The 18,414-nt window shown below is 42.0% G+C and overlaps 1 protein-coding gene across 19 annotated transcripts in view; it reads right to left on the reverse strand.

Moving 5' to 3' along the window:
* Positions 1 to 18,414, reverse strand: part of GATAD2A (GATA zinc finger domain containing 2A) — a 71,808-nt gene that overhangs the window by 19,748 nt on the left and 33,646 nt on the right. For 10 of the 19 annotated variants that reach the window (XM_064497475.1, XM_064497473.1, XM_064497466.1 and 7 more), the window contains exons 2-4: positions 16,345 to 16,419; positions 10,798 to 10,941; positions 5,615 to 5,886 (exon numbers count right to left, since the gene is read on the reverse strand). In XM_064497475.1, coding sequence (XP_064353545.1) covers positions 5,615 to 5,886; positions 10,798 to 10,830 — 305 coding nt within the window. In that variant the 5' untranslated portion in view covers positions 10,831 to 10,941; positions 16,345 to 16,419. Of the gene's footprint in view, positions 1 to 5,614; positions 5,887 to 6,036; positions 6,360 to 6,422; positions 6,557 to 10,797; positions 10,942 to 11,085; positions 11,101 to 16,344; positions 16,420 to 18,414 lie in introns of those variants that run through there. The other 9 variants (XM_064497467.1, XM_064497470.1, XM_064497468.1 and 6 more) reach the window with 4 other exon arrangements.

An 18,414-nucleotide genomic window follows, 5' to 3' on the forward strand; every position in this document is an offset into this window, starting at 1 on the left:
TTCCTTTTACAGACCAGATCTTCTCCATGCTCTAAAATGCCCTTAAGATCAGTGATGCTCATTTGATGAAAGCTACAAAACAATTCCACGTTTCGGTACAAGATGCCCACAGAGCCTCATCTTGTGACATCCCAACACATGCTGTCTGTCCATCCACAGGTAACTGAAGGAAGCACCACGACAGTCATTCACACTAAAGCTTAATCTACATAAACAAATAAGGAAGAGTTTTCCTTCAGACCATTCAACAGTCTCTTGCATACTGTCATCCAAAAACTTTTGACAAGGAAAGAGGACAAACGAGGGAAGAAAAAGCAACGGTGGGGTGGATTTTCTGGAGATGTTTTATCTACATGAATCAAAGAAGTTGTGATGGATCTAGAGACTGTGTTTGTGATGGATCTAGGGACTGTGGTATGACACTGAAGCAAACCAGAGTCCTTTCCTTTCCTGTCCTTCCTCTGCACCTAACGGAAGGAGATTTTATTAAGCCATATCTGCGTTTACAATAAAATATCAGAACTCCCCAAGAAACTTTGGCATCAAGTTTGCCATAACATCCCTTAACAGAACACACACCATGAGGTATTAGATAAAACATACATAAGCTGAAAAGGAGATCTAAAACATGGGGCTGTACCATATTCCCAGTTTCATTCATGGGTGAGGAAGATCCTATTGCTCTTCCCTGGCACTGAGGGAATGCCGATCACAGGTAATTCCAGTAAACTGGAGAGTTTGGTTAGCCAGAGACTGCACCATGATGTATTTAAGAACATGTTAGAATTCCAGAGTTCAAATCCATCCACTTATAAAGTTTTAAATATGATTTTTCCAGAGTAAAAAAAAAAAAAAAAGCATCCTCAGAATCCCTCAAAGCACCAAAATTTAGCATCCAGACCCTAACAAGAAAATTCAGAGCACAGCCACTAGCCAATGTTTAATACAAATTGTTTTGAAATTGTAAGGAAGTTATTTTTAATTGCATCGTACAATGAAAGGACAACATGATTACTCTGAGCTTCCACAGCAATGCAACATTCCCCAAGCACACAAATCATAACCAGCCAAGACTAAAATTAAAGGGAAAAAAAGAGTTCAGATTATTTGTCTGAAAGCCCTGACTGTAAGGACAGCCTACAAATTCTCCACTCATCTTTCCTGGCCAGTTTTCATTTAAGCAAACAAGCAGTGGCTTAAGTCAAACCAGCTCACATATAATTTCAAGAAGCAGGAGCTTAAAGCCGTGGGTATAGTTCACATGTGCATGTAGCAGACAGGAGACAATAGATGGGTGCAAGCATTCTTTGTGGAAAACAAACCAAATATATGCAGACTTTCTGACTTATCATACTTCTATTTTTAACTGGAAGAATGAATATTCTACAAGAAAATCCAGACTCTGTAGCTTAATGTGAGAAGAACGCATAATCCATAGACTGGCCTGGGGTGAGTTATTGCTATTATTGTTGTTTTTAAATAAGATCCCACCTGATACAAAATCTTAGGAATCATTTCTGTTAACCAACCAACCTTAAATTGTTTTAGATCAAGCTACAATTGACATAGATAAGGTAGTTTATGTGATAACTTACTACTCTTGGCAAGGAGAGAAAATACAGGAATAATAGCAAGATGTTCAACTGCTTAACAAGTTCTCAGTTCACTTTATGGGGGACACGTTCAGCCTAAGACTGTTAACAATATAGAGCAAAAACTGGGGACAGCTATATAACAACACTGTGCAAACTGTGGATACCCAAAGCTAACAGTCCAAACAGCCTCACATCCACCTTAACAGAAGCACTGCTCACAGCTGTCAGGTAGCAATAGTCAACTTTTATACTTAAATTTTATTAAAAATATCACCATTACTATTGTCATCAAGGCCTGTGTGCTACAACAAAACCATTTTGTTATTCACACTCCCTTTTCTTGCATCACTGAGAAGTCTTGGTTTTTAATACTATAAAATGAAGTTTTAATCATTAAGACAGCCCAGTGCAACAAGCAAGTGCAACACAGCTACCCACAGGGTCAGCTAGCACCCTTCTCTGCAACCCCTTCCACCCCCCCCCCCCCCACTAAATTATAAACAAGGTTTTCCTAGAATTGGGATAACCTCACACTGCCCCTGAAGGATCCTGACACTTGAGCTCCAGAACAGGGGACAATTTGTCCTCACAGGCAAGTTAGGAGACAGCAGCTCCTGTTCAGATAATCATTTATATCATTGCGACCAGACATCATTTGTGGTCTCTACCAAAACTTACTGCTAGGCTCTTGAGTTCTGGTGTACTCACAGTATCACATACACCACTAGTTTGTCTGATTCAGGAAATACTATAAAAAAAGAATCTTAAAAAATTGTCAGAACACATATTATATGCCTACAAGAGATGAGGAGAGCTGAATCTGAAGTGCAATAAATGCAATGCGATAGAGAAGGTAGCACAATCCAAGAAAGGCTTCATCAGAAGCATCACCCTCAGACTGGTATTACATTTGCCCAGCGTTGAGCCCCTACCTTTAAAGGCAAGGAAAGAGAAAAGGTGAGCTAAAGAACAGAAGAAAGAAAACAGAACTTGAGAGAGTTAGAAGATGGCAGGATTCAACCAAGTTTTGCCAGATGTTCTTCCTTCTAGCATCCATACTGATGTAAAACAGTATATTCACAAGCAAGATGATTTATATTACACTCTTCCACCATTCCACTACAAGCGATGCATGTTCTTATCAAGAGAGGACTCCCCCCTCCTTCCTCCCATCCCTCCTCGGCAGTAGCTCCAGTATAATTGCACACCAGTGTAGCTAGTTCCGAGTGTTGCAAAAATGCCATGTAGAGGAGCAAGACTTTAGTTTGGCCTCGTGTGACCTCTCCAAGACTTCTACCACTACAGGCTTTCTTCTGTTTCTTCTGGCATCAGAAAATGCGCTCAAACCAAATACTATTTTTAACTTTAATTTGAAGGTCTAGAAAAAGAATTGAAAGAAACTTTTCTCTGGTAAGTTTAATACAGAGATATTGCCAAGTTCATATTTCAAATCTTCAAAATTCAACTGATTTCAAAGAGATTATCCATTCGACCAGCTTTATGTCAGCTAAACTGTGATTATTGCTGGGCTCCCTTTTCCAAGGAAAATATTATGTTTCCAGTTCCAAAAAGCATTAAGGAAGTTTAAAAGCCAAAACACCATACATCACTAAGCATGAATTTATCCAACCAAGAAGTTTGTAGCAATTCAGGCACTTTAAGCAACAGATCTTTTTCATCTCTTCAGAAAATCAGTTCAACTGCTTTAAAGACACAGTCTTATGAAAGCTGCAAGCCAAATTCCTCTAAAGATCAAAGGTTTGGAAAGGTAAGTCCCACACTTGAAAAGGAAAATAAATCCTTATGAAATTAAGATTCTCCTTCCTTACAATGCCAACTTTATTCTTATATATGCAAGAGATCAGATTCATTCAGAGACAAGTTTCTTCTGTATCACTGGCATCTTGGGAGTCAGATTTCCTGCGCTTGGAGATGTTTGCATCTTAAGGTCGGGAAGCAGCGCGGTGCCACAGTTATGCTCCAGGAATGGAGCCACACACTGAAAAACCAGTGGCATCCTCAGCAAGCGGGAGCAGAGCCCCGGAGCCTGGGAATCGGCCTCGTTACTTCCAGAAATGGGCAGAATTACTCAGGTTTGTTCTTTGTCATTTGAGAAGACCCACAATTCAATTCCTCAATATTAAGAGCTTTATACACATATACACTATTAAAGGTGTTCCAACTTATAAACAGTAAACAAAGAGAGGATCCAAAGCCTCATGAAATTCTTAATTAAATTTAGTTTGGTTAACTTCAGCGGACATGGGATCAGACTGCCTCTTACACAAGAAGATTTTTTGTGTAGGGAAACATTCTTCTCCCCTCTTGTAGAAACTAAATACAACAATATCCTATTACCACCTGAAATAAGAACACTGTACAGACAGAGGATGTTCTCTCTTCTAATCTAAATAGATGTTTTTGCTCCAGATGCTTTCCGGGAAGTTGAGTATATATCCTTTTGTTCATCATCGCATTTGTGTATCTTACAATACAACAACAGAGAAGAAACACTTGCACACATTGCAAGAATATTATAAATGTACCCTTATGAATTCCCAAAGAGAATATGCATGCAGGGGCAGGAACTGTAACAAGAATGTTAGACTACAGTAGTCTAATTTATTAGATTTCTGGTATGATTTTTTTTTTTTTAAGATATTCTTCAAAAAAAGGAGTATGCATACCTGTGTTAATTAGCAAGCAGTGATTATGCCAAAAGACACCTTAAGAGATTTACTTGCAGCCATGCAACTCTGACATGGAAGTCAACCTCCTGTTACCCCAATTAACTAATTCTGTATAAGACAGATAAGTACATCTTAAATATCTCCTTGAGCAACTTCTTTAATTGCCCCTTTGGCAGAAGGTTTATGAAGAAAGCTGAAAACTATCACCTTCCCTCAATCAAATTGATGGAAAACGTCTTGTTTTACACGTATTGAAGCAATAGTTGGATAAAGTAATATGGCTCTTGCAGTCTTAAATTATTTTTTAAAAAGAGCAATGGAAAAGTTTAGAGATTAATTGCCATTAAACAGCAATAATCCCTACACAGTTGATAAGAAAACTCACATTTTCAGCTTTACACCTCCAATCTGTACTTTTGTAATACTTTGCATTCAAGCAAATATAGATTTACTGCTTTGAGAACTTTAACTCAAACTACGTAACCCATTTTGGACAGAAAGGCAAGTCTCAGATCTTATGTATTACTCTAACATCAGTTGGTGTCAAAACCAGGAATAAACCAGACTTCTAGACTTTGTTCAATACTGCAACCACTAGAGCTTAGTGCACTGTAAATTAGAAGTTAAGACCTTGAAGAGTCAACATCACGTTGACAAGTTTTTTTTTTTTAATCTTGGTACAGATAGAATCTGGGTTAGAAATATGGAGGAAGATCTGGAATCTGGCTTTTAAATGACACTCTTATCTGTAAACCAGAAGGACCCGATTCACTTGTGTATTTCAAATAAAAGTCAAAGGAAAAGCCTTACATTTTTGTAGAAATAAGATTTTCCCAAACTGATCACCAATTTTGAGTGTTCATGCTTCCAGATGTCAAAATTCAGAGATCTTAAGGAGGCTTGACTTTCAAAGAGGTAGGAAGAGCTTGTCTTATAAAAGTTGGACTTATTTATACACACTGCTCTGTCAGGTGTTAGATGATCATAACCTGTTATTTTTCTTATATGAAGCCTCAAATTTTTTTAAAGTCTTCCTAAAGCGCATCCACTTTGTAACTACGTTTTTCTGTTCAAGACCATATTTCTTTACTCAACTGCTCATCACAGCTGCTACTGCTGCCAAAGCTTGTGAGAAGAAAAATGAGTAACAAAGTTATAGAGAGCAAGTTGTTGAATGTCAAACAAAGAGCCAAAGCTGCAACATACACCTAAACTTTTAATTCTACTTTTAAGATGCAGAGAACTTATTTCTAGTGCCACTTCACCGCATTTACTGTGCGGGTATCCCAAACATTATAATGCAACTGCAGTATCTAGGTTCTAACTCACCTTTTTGAGGTACTCATGTCCACAGGTTCATCGCCCGTCTGAACCTCCACTTTAATGGTTGCTTTCACTTCTCCACCTTTTAATAATCCTTGCACTTTTCCAGCTCCAGGATCTGTTTTTATCTTCATGTCGCCTTCAGCATTTATATCTGTTCCTAATAGTCCTTTCTCCATTTTTATTTTTTTACTGTCCACATCGTTATGCGTTATCTCACGTTCTAACGCTCGTTTCTGACTTCGTGTCCTGCATGCTTCCTCTGTCATTGTGAGGCTCTGGAGAAAGAGGAGACACAAATGAGTTAAGAGCATTGAAAAAAGTAAGTTGGACAAAACACCTTAATTTCAAAACAGGGCAAAGTACAGCGGTTACTGCACAAGAAGCTCAGAAAGAGCAGTAACAGTTTTGCCAGTACGCTCACTTACCCTGTCTCCAAAATACATCTCAGCCTGAAGTTATTAAGCACCGAGCATCCACTGTACCTACGCTTTTCATGTTAGGCAAAAAACAAACAACAAAAAAGCAAAACAAACCAAAAACACACACATGCACACAAACCCCACTAAGTAAAACCAGAAGCACGAAGAAAACCTGTATTAGAGTACAGGAGAACATACAAACCCACACGATTAAAAAGTTTGGCTCTTTACCAAAAAGCAGGAAGAATGTATGTATTTGTCTCACATGCAAATAAAAGTAATTACAAAATCCTAGATCAGAATCTCTCTGGGAGTTCTGCCATGTATTTCCTAGGACTGTGCTGATTGCAAGTTTCAGAAATCAGACGTTACGGGGGAAAGGACCACCACACCCTGCGTGAAGAGACTCTTCCACATTTCTTTACAGCCTGCCACTAGACATTAAGGCACTGCCATTGTAATATCCAAGTTGATACTTTCTTCCCTCCTAATGAATGAGCCAGGCTTTTCCAGGGCTGCACAGGAAGTGCTCAACTCCTGGGGGATCACGGTTAACTCCCTGCGTGCCAGCGGCGCGCAAAGTTTGGCTGCCGGCGCGCCGGGCCGTCGCCGCTGCCCTCCTCTACCTGCGGACACGGACACGCACCGGAGCGGGAGCTGAGTCAGGCTTTGATCCCATGACATCACTGGGCTCCACATGACCCTTCCCAGGATGCAGCCTGCGAGACAAAGCACTTTCCAGAAACCAGTCTGAGCCGGCTGCCGGCAACCCGGCGCGGGGTTAACCCTGCCGCCACGCCAGCCGCCGCCGGGCCGGGCCGGGCCAGCGCAGCCCCGCAGGGAGCAGCACCCGGGGAGCAGCGCCCGGGGAGCAGCCGGGGTGCTCGGACCACGCGCTTCCCCCCACTTGGGGGGGGCAACATCACCCCCCCCAAAAAGTTTCTCCCATCCCACATTCCCCCCCCCTTTTTACATAAAGGGGTGTCGAGAGCAAGGCCAACGCACAGGAGTTGGACGAAGTCTTGGGAACGTTTTTAGCGGCGCGAGGCTAACGTAATTACGCAGCGTCGTTAACCTCCGCTTCGCCCTCCCCGCCCCCCGCCGCGAACGGCGTCGCACGCACAGGACGCGGAGCCGCGGCGTGGACAGCGGGAGCCTGGCGCAGGCGGGAGCGGGCTCCCCGCACCGGCGCTGGGGGAGCGCTTCGGGAGAAGTCGCAGTCGATGCACCGAGTGCCTCCGCTCAGCTGATGTGCATTACAGCGTGACCACGCGTGAACTTCACGTAATGAGAAAAAGGTGTGCTCTGCAGAAGGGCGAAGTTAATTTGGGTATTTATGAGAGGGAGCAAACAGCGCACAACCCAGGCCAGGCGCCAGGAGCGCCGAGGCTCCGGCAGCCTCCCTCGGCGGACACGCAGCGGCCTCCGCGAAGCCCCGCGCAGCCTCAGCGTGCTCGGAAACACAGAGCGCTTCGCTGCGAAACCTGCCTCACTTCGAGCATCTCCGCTGACAGCGAGGCAGCACAACAACCGCTTCTCCCTGAATAAGCGATCGGACAAGCTGGCCAGCAGTCACAAGCCTTATTACTATTAACTCGACGCAAATCAGTCTGAAGCCAGGACCGAAACAAAGGCCTGCCCAGCATGCTACTGCTCTGCTCACTGATACGGAGATTTGGCATTAATCACGGTGGCTTTCCTGGTCAGGGCTGGGAAGCAAGCCTGCTTGTTTGGTAGGCAACTTGCATAAAAAGCAAACAAACAAAAATCCCCACCTGATTCGGGCTCCTTTTCAGCATCTTCATATCCTCCAACCCAGCAGAGAGGAGAAGCAACAACTCCCCGAGTCAGCGCTGATCGCATGGCAACGGCGGCCTGTGGCCACTGCACTTCAAAAACTTAGGCTCCAAGTTTTGCGAACATTTACTAGACGCTTTCTTTTTTCCCTGGTTTTGTTTGGGATAGGGAAAGAGCTGTATTCTGAGCTATACCCAGGTTATTTTGTAATGCATCCTACAGAGCGGCCAGGAGGTCCTGGAGCTGTGCACACTCCTGCTCAATCTTTCTAACACACAGCAACATCACAAGCCACAGAGATAATCTGCATCTTGTACCTGCAGTATGTTTTATTTAAAAATTAATATGGAGTCAAAATCCTACTAGTAATGTAAAAGCAGTTAATGAATAAAGATCTGAACACTTTAACAGGCATCTCTGTTTCCTAACTAACCCGACAGCTAATCTCAGAAAATGATGGAGAGGCAGATGTTAAGCACTACACTCAGACCTCTTCCAGGGGCAAACCCTTCTTGTGCAACTCCTTACAAAGGTCAGACTAAACAGATTAACAGCCCTTGTGAAAACGCAAGATGTACCTCTCAATAAAACCCTTCACCATTACGTATTCTGCTGGACAGCAAGAGCCTAAGAGCAAACAGCTTTTTTGATAATCAAACCTCGCAGCTTCTACTTGCCTGGAAAGGAACCTGCTTAGGTTCCTTCATCTCTAGGTTTAGACCACTGAGCCGACACAAGGCCACGAATCTGAAGTTCTGCATCACCTATGAGCAGCTAATAAACTTTAAATCCTTCTATTTTTACAGCACTATCTTGCACCCTGCAATTCCTTCACCAAGTAGAAGCAGCCGTTTGTTCTTGTAATGTCACGATCGCTCTCTTATCAGATACTGACAACTTAAACTTTTACTTGGAAACAGCTTCACCTTCCTTGTGCATTCAGTACTCGCGCAGTCAAAAGGTGACACCTCACAAGGTCAGTTTTCTTTCCAGTAATAATGCTGCTGCTATGACAACTTTTTGCGGACTAAAATTCAATCCAAGTTTTTGTTAACAATTTGCAGTATTTTGCCACAACAATGCAGTCTGGAAAGCGTGTGGGGACAGCAACTGCTAGATAGAAGACCATTATTTGTAGCACAAGTGAAACAGTACGTTCTCAAGATCTATGTTACCAGAAAGACCTTGGGACTAGATTGTGCTAAGATTTTACAGCTAAACCTCAAGATTATCGCAAGTGCAGGCTCAAGGTTTATATATACACTAATACAGAGATCTGGTTGCACAGTTCTCCTGCCACCACAATGTTAAGTCGTATTTATTATAGATGAGCCTTAAATGACGCCCCGTAGAATAGCTGTTTTAACTCTTTCAGGAAATAGTACTGGAAAACAATTTGTTAACATGCCTGCATATACAGAGCAGCCTAAAAGAAAATTTAATGCAGTATAATAGTATGGAGGGAAAGGGAGGAGAAGATGGACAAAATAAGTAGGATTTCTTAAAAGACTACTCTGCCTCTTTTCAGGAAAAGAGATGAAAACTGGTAACATCAGAAATTTTTATGGGAATGGCGAGTTACTGGGCCCCATCTCCTACAAGCCGGAGTGCATCATGAAGCAGATGCACAGTTCAGACAAGTCCCCGCAGGGTCTGCTTCACTTAGTGTTACCCACAGTGGGCTACAGAACACATCCCAAACCAGCTCAAACTCCAGACCTGTAGGAAAAGACTAAACCCCAAAGCTTCCCAAACATGCCATGGGAAGACAGGAGGAGGAGGGCACCTGCAGCGTCCAGCACCAGCAGTGACAGTGTCTCTATTTATGGAGCTTCTAGAAGGAAGTGAGCTGCTGTTTGCACAACCGGAGGGGAAAAAAGGAACCCCAAACTGACCTGGGAAGAAAATTCCCTCCTGATGGCAAACCCTGCAATTTGCTTAGCCCTCAGCATGTGAGGAGAACGTGCCAGACAGTCACACGAGACTACCACCACTGTTAAATAGCACCTTACCGGTACATTGTGATCCGTCCCTAGTGCTCACAAAGACTCCTCCCTCCACGGGCAACCACACTAATAATCCCTGAAGCAGAGCAGTGCTTATACTTGGATTTCACAGGTAAAAGAAAAAGGGAATGTGTCCATATGCTCAAAGCCTGGATTCTCTACTATGCTTGAATGCCTGTTGGATGTATTGAGATCACACATCTTCAACCATTTGATTCCACTAGACGAGAATAAATCATCTGGATGTTTCAAAATACCTAGGTTAGGTATTCATCAGATAACTTCAAAAAAGTGTTATGTTATCCTTATGTTATTTCCCAAACCCTCACTACTTCTCCTCAAACATTTATAACCCAAAGCACAGACTCTGGACAAACGTTAGTGACAACAGAAACTGATCAACGTGAACAGCAAATGGGTTTGCTTCAACACACTCTGCACAATACCTTTTGTTTTACAGATGGAAGAGAAAGTAAGGATTACACAGTAAATTTTAAATTTTATGGAAGGTTCTGCTTTTTATTACGAGGAATGACATAGCTCAGGGTGAAGTGCCTGGGATCCAAATGGCCAATATCCTGTTTAAAGTGCTATCACTGTAACAGATTAACTACTATGATCAATTCAAAAGGGAGTTTAGTATATGATATAAAACGCAGTAAACTGCTTGGACTGCAGGCCACAGGGTTATGCTATCACTCAGCTACTTTAAAGTCTTGTCAAAAATCACCCAGACTGATTCACTGCCCTTTAAGTATATGGACAACAAAAGAAAACCCAAAATCTTCTGAGAGTTCATAACCTATTTATGCTACCCTGTTAAGTATTACGGACACCTATGATTTCACCTATATGCTTTCCATTTGGAAAAGCGTCAAAGGAGATCTCTTGCTGTCTTCCAAACGTGCCTTTGCAAACCCCTCCTCCCTCAAAAGAGCAGAGCAGCGAGAACAAAAAGACAAACCTGGTTTGACTCAGCCAGTGTCTTTTCCAACATGGACGTGTATGACAGACTGCTGTCACATACTGCCCAGGACGCCTCCCACTTGCAAAGATGGCAAAGGATTGGGAGATCCTGGAACAATTATCTGCTTGCTTTCTTTTGCCACTGTAGGGAAAAGTTACAGAACAGGAAAAATTCAGTAAGTTCCAGTTTAAGACTTGGGAATTTAATTACTTTCTGATGATTTTCCAGATGTGTAGTCCAGGCTGGAATAAACCAGAACAACTGCAGGAGTCACATCTGGCTTACCTACTACTATCTGTTCAGAGCACACAACCTGGTAACTGCGGCAGCACCGAAATGTCCTCGGAATACCACTGAACACACATAGAAAACACGGACACAGTACACGAAGACAAAAACACAGTTAAAAAAAGAGTACGTTTTGCTTGCAATTTGTAACGAGCACTTCCACTTTTCCTTACATCACACATTCAAAATAGTTCACATCACCGCCTCTCTCCTCTCCCATTTATGAATTATGGCTTCTTTACACAAACTGCAAGTGATTCCAGCACAGAAAAGGAGTTAGGTATACTTGTCTAGGGCAACTTAGTAGCTTCAAACAAAATGGATTAGAGTTAAAATTATACTCCGACTCTGCTAGAATCCACTAACATTGCTGGTGAGCACTAGCAGCAGATACTGGTTCAGTACAGACCATCTGCAGAAGGTTTTGAATCCAACTACAGCCGCACACTAAACAATCCAGCAACATCCTATTTGCTTTTTTTGGTAGCCAAAAACAGAGATCAACACCACACTTCCCCAGCCTAATCTGGAAAGTTTTACAGTGAAAGGGAAAAAAAAAAAAAAAAAAGGGAGGGGGAAAGCAAGTTTATGGAGGAGATGTGGAGGTTAAGACATGTTCAAGTTAATGCCTCACAGTGAAAAGTATTAATAGACCACTTCAGATATTTTCTAAGTGCAATTGATCGAAATTAACCCACTGACTTCGGACAGTCAGACCACGTGCAGAGTACCCAGCTACCCCGGACCCGCCGCACACCCCCTGCGCACACCCCCTCCCCACGGTGCCTAGGAATTCGCCTCTCTTAGCAGGATGTAAGAAGTTGCAATGACAAGACATGGTTTCAACCCAGCCTAATTTTTTGTTCTGCCCCAAGTATCTTTCTCTTTTCATATGCTCGTTGTTACGTAAGCCAGAAGTGAGATGTGCTGGAAAAGGTCACATTAAAGTTTTATATATAAACATGTGTGTGTGTGTGTACAGTGCACACACATGTGTGTGTACATATTAATATGCGCATACACACAGAGTTCCTGTCCTTGCCATGCAGATTTTTAGGAGAAACTTTGTCTTTCTAAAGTAAGAACTGGCTCTTCTTTAAAGAATAAATTAACCCAACTGTAGTAGGATAAGAACACTGGTTATTTTGTGGGTTGAAAAAAATCCCACAACTGAATTCAACTGGACAACCAAAAATCCATCCCTTCTGCTATTAATGCTGTGAGGAGAATGACAGCAGCCAGAGGTCGGTTGATTAGTTTTCTACGTTAGCCATCATTTCCATACCATGAGACTTAAATAGGAAGAATTAAAATGCTGAAGTTTTCCTTCAATTGAAATGACAAGGACAGAATAATTGCTTAGCAGCCAATTTGCTGCTTTCACCAAAAATCCCTGGGAAAGCAGTCCCCAGCAGGCAGGAGGCACTTCCCAGCCCTGGGTGGCTGAGAGGCACCGCAGCCCACGAAGGGTTAAGCCCTGCCATTTTGGTGCCATTCACTGATATGTCCATTAAGGGTGTTACATAACAAAATGGCAGACCTTAACCCTTCCCGTGCCGCACTCCCACGGTGCTGAGCTGGATGTGATCACACCAGCCCCGCCAGGAAACCACAGCACCTTCTGGGCTGTGGATTTCTTGTTGTTTTTGTCTTTTCCCCCTTAGGCTCTGAGGGAAGAACAAGGCATCTTGTTTAGGATTGCTAAATACTTGCAATTAAAAGCAGAAAGAGCCCACAAAAGTTTCATCTTTGTCATCTATGATACATATTTAAAGACAGCAGGGGAGAAAGTTCTCTGCTAGTGAGGTGCCAGCAGTGAGCACACTTGCAGGCAGCACATGCACGATCCACCAGCAGATCTCAGCAGAAAAACGTTACAGGGATAGCAGCCCAATGAATTTCTAAAGGAAAACACTGAAAATTTGGGGTCTCAGAGTAGCCATCTGCCCTAAAAACAGCTGCAGTAGCCCCACTCCTATTCCTATTGCTTAGCTTTTGATGCAAGGACCTCCAGCCACCCGTTCTATACCTTGGTCTGCATCTTGTAGAAGCTGCTTTTATTTTCATCTGAGCGACCAGGCAACAGGAGGCAGCCTTAATATAAACACTGTGCCCACAACGCAACTGCTCGCAGTCGGTAGTGCGGGAGGAAGCAATTCAGCCTCAGCTCGCCTAAATATTTACGAAAATTAGCAGACAAACAGTTGTAGAAGCATCTTCAAGTCAAGTTCAGAACACCGCGGACGTCAAGTTCTGTATTTGGACAGAAACGAGACTTTGCTAGCCGAAGTCCCACTGCCTTAAGGGAGTCACCAGGCTGCTCCCTCCACGATGCTGGTATGCACTCCTCTCAAAAACCACTAGTATGACAAAGACAGTTCAGCTCCATTTACTAAAGCAGCCTATGGTCTCACCGCTGTAAAAGCAGCCTGCGTGTCAAGAAAAGAACTCACAGTTCTTAACAGAAAACTGTGTGCCACACAGATTATATTTAACCTGTAGCTGTGCAAATGCAAAGCAGCTATTAACTGCAAAAGCCAATCTACAAATTTTCTGTAATTTTGTAATAACTTCAAAAGTGTTCAATGTCACAGTGATCTTAGAGTAAGAATTATTAAGAAGTAATTTAGGAAAAAAAGACTTGCACAAAAATAACAGGTTTTTCTCCTAAACATCTTTTACTAGTGTTGCTATTCTCTCATCAGCATATCCAGCCTCAAATTTCAAAACAAAACAAAACCCACTTCCCAGTTCTGCCACGATGACACAGATTCCTCAGTTTGCCCTGCAAAGTGACACCAGTTTTTTCATGTTCTGCAATAGTGATTCATAACTACAGTTTTCAGGAATGAACTAGGCTGTTCGCCGTCATCCCTGAGCCGGCCAGGGGAATCCCACCAACCTCACATACAAGGCAGCTAAAGAAGAATAACGAAGTCAAAATTATTTTATTTAAAAAAAAAAAGCAACCTTTTAATAAGGTCACCATCTTTACACTTATTTAAGCTAAACTCTTCATCATGTAGTAGCTCACAGCAAAGGGACTTTTTCGAGAGAAGTGAGAAAAGAGACCAGCCCTAATCAGACGCGTATGGCCTGACTTCAGCCCAGCAATAAGGATTGTGGCCCTTCCTAAGGTATGGATTCTCTAGTCACATCAGCCCTCTGAGAGATCAACTAGTGATTAAAACCTGTTTATCCAGTGTTTATTTTGACTCAAAAATAAAACCTTTCACTTATAAATCACTATAATTTTATTTAAACTTTTATTTGATGTGGGCAGATTTAAATATTAAATAACAGCACTGCAGACTGCGATCAAATCCTTCCCCCCTCCTCCCAGTAAATGTATGCTTCTTCTTAGAAAAGGGATCTAGGTTGGTTCATTTATTTTAATGCAAGAACAGCAAAATTAACATCTTTAGATACTCAGTCACAACAACAATCAGCTTTTCTAGCACCACATGCTGTGTATATTATAATACCGGCGATCCCTTGTTTTTGTGTTTTACAAAGCATAAGAGAAGGCAGGCTTTCTGCGCACACCGGCTACCTGAACTGGGTTAGCATCACTTCCCTACAAGAAGTACCATACTTAGGATTCATGTTCACACGCATATATATTCTTTACAGCCTTGGAAAGTTCATTGAGGGTAGTAGTGTCAGTAGATACAAAGTACAAGGTACCCAAAGAAAGAGTCTGAACAACCAAGCAATTTTCTTGTTTATCAACTAACATTCTAATTCTCGTAAAAACTTTTAAGATTGTATTAATTCTAAGGTCCACTTCTTTGGGTTTGAAGAGGTGTACGTAGAGGGTACTACTTACAGCCACTAAGTGAGGAATTTGTTTGACCTGAATTCTCCCCCAAGTTTTATAGATCTATTTTTGTCTAGAAACTACTGGGCAGGAAGTCTGCTAATGACTTATGTCTGGGCTTTGTATTACCAAAAAAATCACGGAGATTCCTCAGTGTAGAATATCAGTTAAATGCCAGTTTCAATTATGGCCCATAAGAGCAGCATTTGGATAAAAAATGAATTGGAAAGATAAGATAGTATTTATACACATCCCTACAACTTCACAGAGCTATATTTTCCCAAGTATTTTATGGTGATAACTCACTGAACAAGAAAGCAGATCAAGAAACTTCCATGAGTGTGTTCAAGACATCTAAGTGTGAAAGTGATACAACTCACTGTTATTCTCATTCCTTCATCTCTGACTGATTTCATTAACGAGGCTGGTTTTTTTTACAGTTCCATTTAATCTTTTGGTCTCATGAAAGACGGCAAAAGTCACTGCACATTTAACCTTTGGAATTTGCATCTCCAAAGACCATTCTTCCCCTCCAAACTCCAAAGCACCACTTTGCACAGACTTGGGAACGTATGCAAGAAATAGTCATACCAAAAAAAGCAGCAGTGCTTAAGGCTTGCACCACAACATTAGTTCTAAAGTTGACTCTGGTAAATCACAGTAAATCAAATTTGTAAATTTATGAGCAGACACATCAACATTTACACCAGAAAAATGGAGATTGAAAGACAAGACCAGAAATCCTTAAACTAAATCACCTGAGCCTTGGCAACACATATTTTGCGGAACAATTGTTGGATAAACCCTTAAACTCCTATAACATGCTTCATTTGATACTACAGTGAGGTAGGCAAGTATCACTACACACAGAATAACTGATCATGACTGTTTTCCACTGCATTACTTGTAGCTGCACCACTATATCATTGTCAGAGCTAAAAAAGTATCTGCAGAAATTTCATTTTCATTCACAATTTTTCTTTTGGGGGTTGTACAAATGATCAAAATCTATAGAATTCTCAAGGGAAGAATTTTTGTGCACTTGCTTTGTACTTCTCATCTTATTCAAGACTGAAAATATTGTGCAGCTGTTGCAAATGCCTGGTTAAAAGGAAGTGAAACTTCTCTGTTTGTCCATTTGTAAGCTAGGGAGATTTACCTACTTTGGAGTGTTGATTAACTGCTAAGTGAAAGGCGACTTTTGATTAAGACACAGGAAGTGAATCCAGATCTGAGTTCAACCTCTGAGCTCTGCTACAGACCTTCCTCATCGTCCTGCACAAGACGGGAGCAGAGGTGCGAAAACAACAAGATGATTCCACCTCTCCTACCCACCTCCCCATTTTTTATTAACAAATCTGTGATGGGGTTGAAAATATCTATGCCACATTAGAGGTTACTACGTCAGACACACTTATCCATTAAGAGCTCCCTACCTGTCAGTGAAGTTCATGGGTTCCAAGTGGAATCCTGTCCAGTCCTGGCCGCCGAAAGTGATTGCAACTGAGATCCTGAGGGGAAAGACAAGTAGTTCAGTACACTTTGGTTAGACTACAAGCAAGATTGATGATAGCCCCAAAACCAGAAAATGAGACTAAATGCATTGGATTTTTTTTTCTTTCTGAAAAATATTATTCAAGTAATCATTCAATTTTCACTTTTGCAAGCTTGCAAGAAAAGTAGCAGTGTTACCCATTGCCAACTTGTATCTGAGTGGAGAGAGAGCAATCAAACACTGTAAGAATGTCAATGTTGGGGAATAAATCCACACTAACTGCTCTGATATGGGAATTCTTGACATCTTCATCTGAAAAATGCTCACGCACGGTACAGTAATCCTTAAACTTAGCTACTGTTTGAAAGATCACAAGACCACTTCCTATTATTTGGAAAGGAATTACAGATTAGGCCTGTGTTCAAATGCTTTCAGATAAAAAAACAAAAGCAAACACAAGAATATTTGAAAGTTACTGTATTTCTTACTCCATGTTGCTTATTTTTTGCATCTTACATTAACATTCTAGGAAGAAACCAATTGCTTGTGGATGAACCATGGTTTGATCCAAATACTTGCTGGAACTAATATTCCGATTTCTAACTGATCGTTTCCCTTGAGGTAGAAGGGACCCAACACCTGCGTTTCTCATTATAATGGCTAGTACCACGGGAGCTTGCTCTGCCCAAGTCTTGGAACAGCCACTCTCCAACCTCCCCGTTTTACTTAGCTGGACAAGAGCAGTATCGGGTCATACGGGCACGTAGGAGAGCACTAATTGAAGACATCTTTAGAAACAAACTTGGTCACTCCTCCCCAAATTGATTGTAACACTAGCTAAAAAGGCATGCTGTTTTAAAGACAAACACTAATAAAAGTAAGTGTCTTGCTTCATAAAGGTTTTCAGCTGCTTTCAGCTTTTCCTGTGCCCAGCAAACCAGCAGACCCACTGCAGTAGCATTTTAATAGCCGAGACAAGTTAGTGAGATGCAGCAAACAAGGCAGGATTTGTCCAGTAAGCTAAACTCGGGCAGTTTAGTCTGCGAGGGCCTAATGACATGAAACTGTTAACGGCAGAAAAGACCTGTAGCTTGAACAATTTCTTGAGGACAAAAATCAAATTAAGAAGCCTTTGTACGCAGCTATATCGCTCAAGGTCTTTCTTGTTGCCCCATGAGACAGTCTGTTCTTAGGCTGCTTTCCTCGCTACCGCTTCTGTGCAACACATGTGCTCCAGCAAATCTTAGTTTTCACTACGTAGCATCACATAGCTAACAGGCTCACACTGAGAAGTTACTATATGAACGTAACCTAGACCTTAATACCTATTTCATCAGTAACAATAACGCTCAGAGATGCAAATGCAGAGAGCTGGCTTTGGGACCGGCACCGCAGCCACGTGCCTGCTCACACACTCACTTCAGCTGCTCCGTGACAGCTTCGTGTTTTCACTTAAAGGCCATCAGAGCAAGTGTTAAAGCCAACCTGAAAATACTGGCTAGAAACGGCTGCAGGTTTTGGTGGGATACCACCACCCTCCACGCTCCACAACATGGATGAAATTAATTGTCCCCGTGTTACTGGTCACATCTGAGACCACACCAGAGTTCAGTGGAAGTTTCCATGAAGTCACAGATAAAGCCGGGGGGGAAGGGGGGGGGATGGATGACTTCTTAGGGAAGTTTTTTTCCAATAGCAGAGCATATAAAAGCAGATAAACACACGAGCGTGCTCTTTGAGAATGGCTCACTTCTGCTGCAGTTAAAGGGCTCACGTTAGCAGGGCTTGACTCAGGCCGGGAGAAAATACACGGAGATGAAGACAATATCAGTTATCTCTAAATTAACAGAAAACAAAACAGGAAGATTCTTTGGTTTTATTGTTCTGTCACAGGATCCCACTCCTTTCTGCTTGTTATTTTGAAGGGAAAGGAGGAGGTGGGTAAGGGCAGGATGCAGAAGAAAAGTCCGTAATAAAGAGCACGGATTCCAGAACAACTTCTGTTTGCCCA

Source organism: Dromaius novaehollandiae, chromosome 25 (genome assembly GCF_036370855.1).
Source record: "Dromaius novaehollandiae isolate bDroNov1 chromosome 25, bDroNov1.hap1, whole genome shotgun sequence".
Classification (NCBI taxonomy): Eukaryota; Metazoa; Chordata; class Aves; order Casuariiformes; family Dromaiidae; genus Dromaius; species Dromaius novaehollandiae.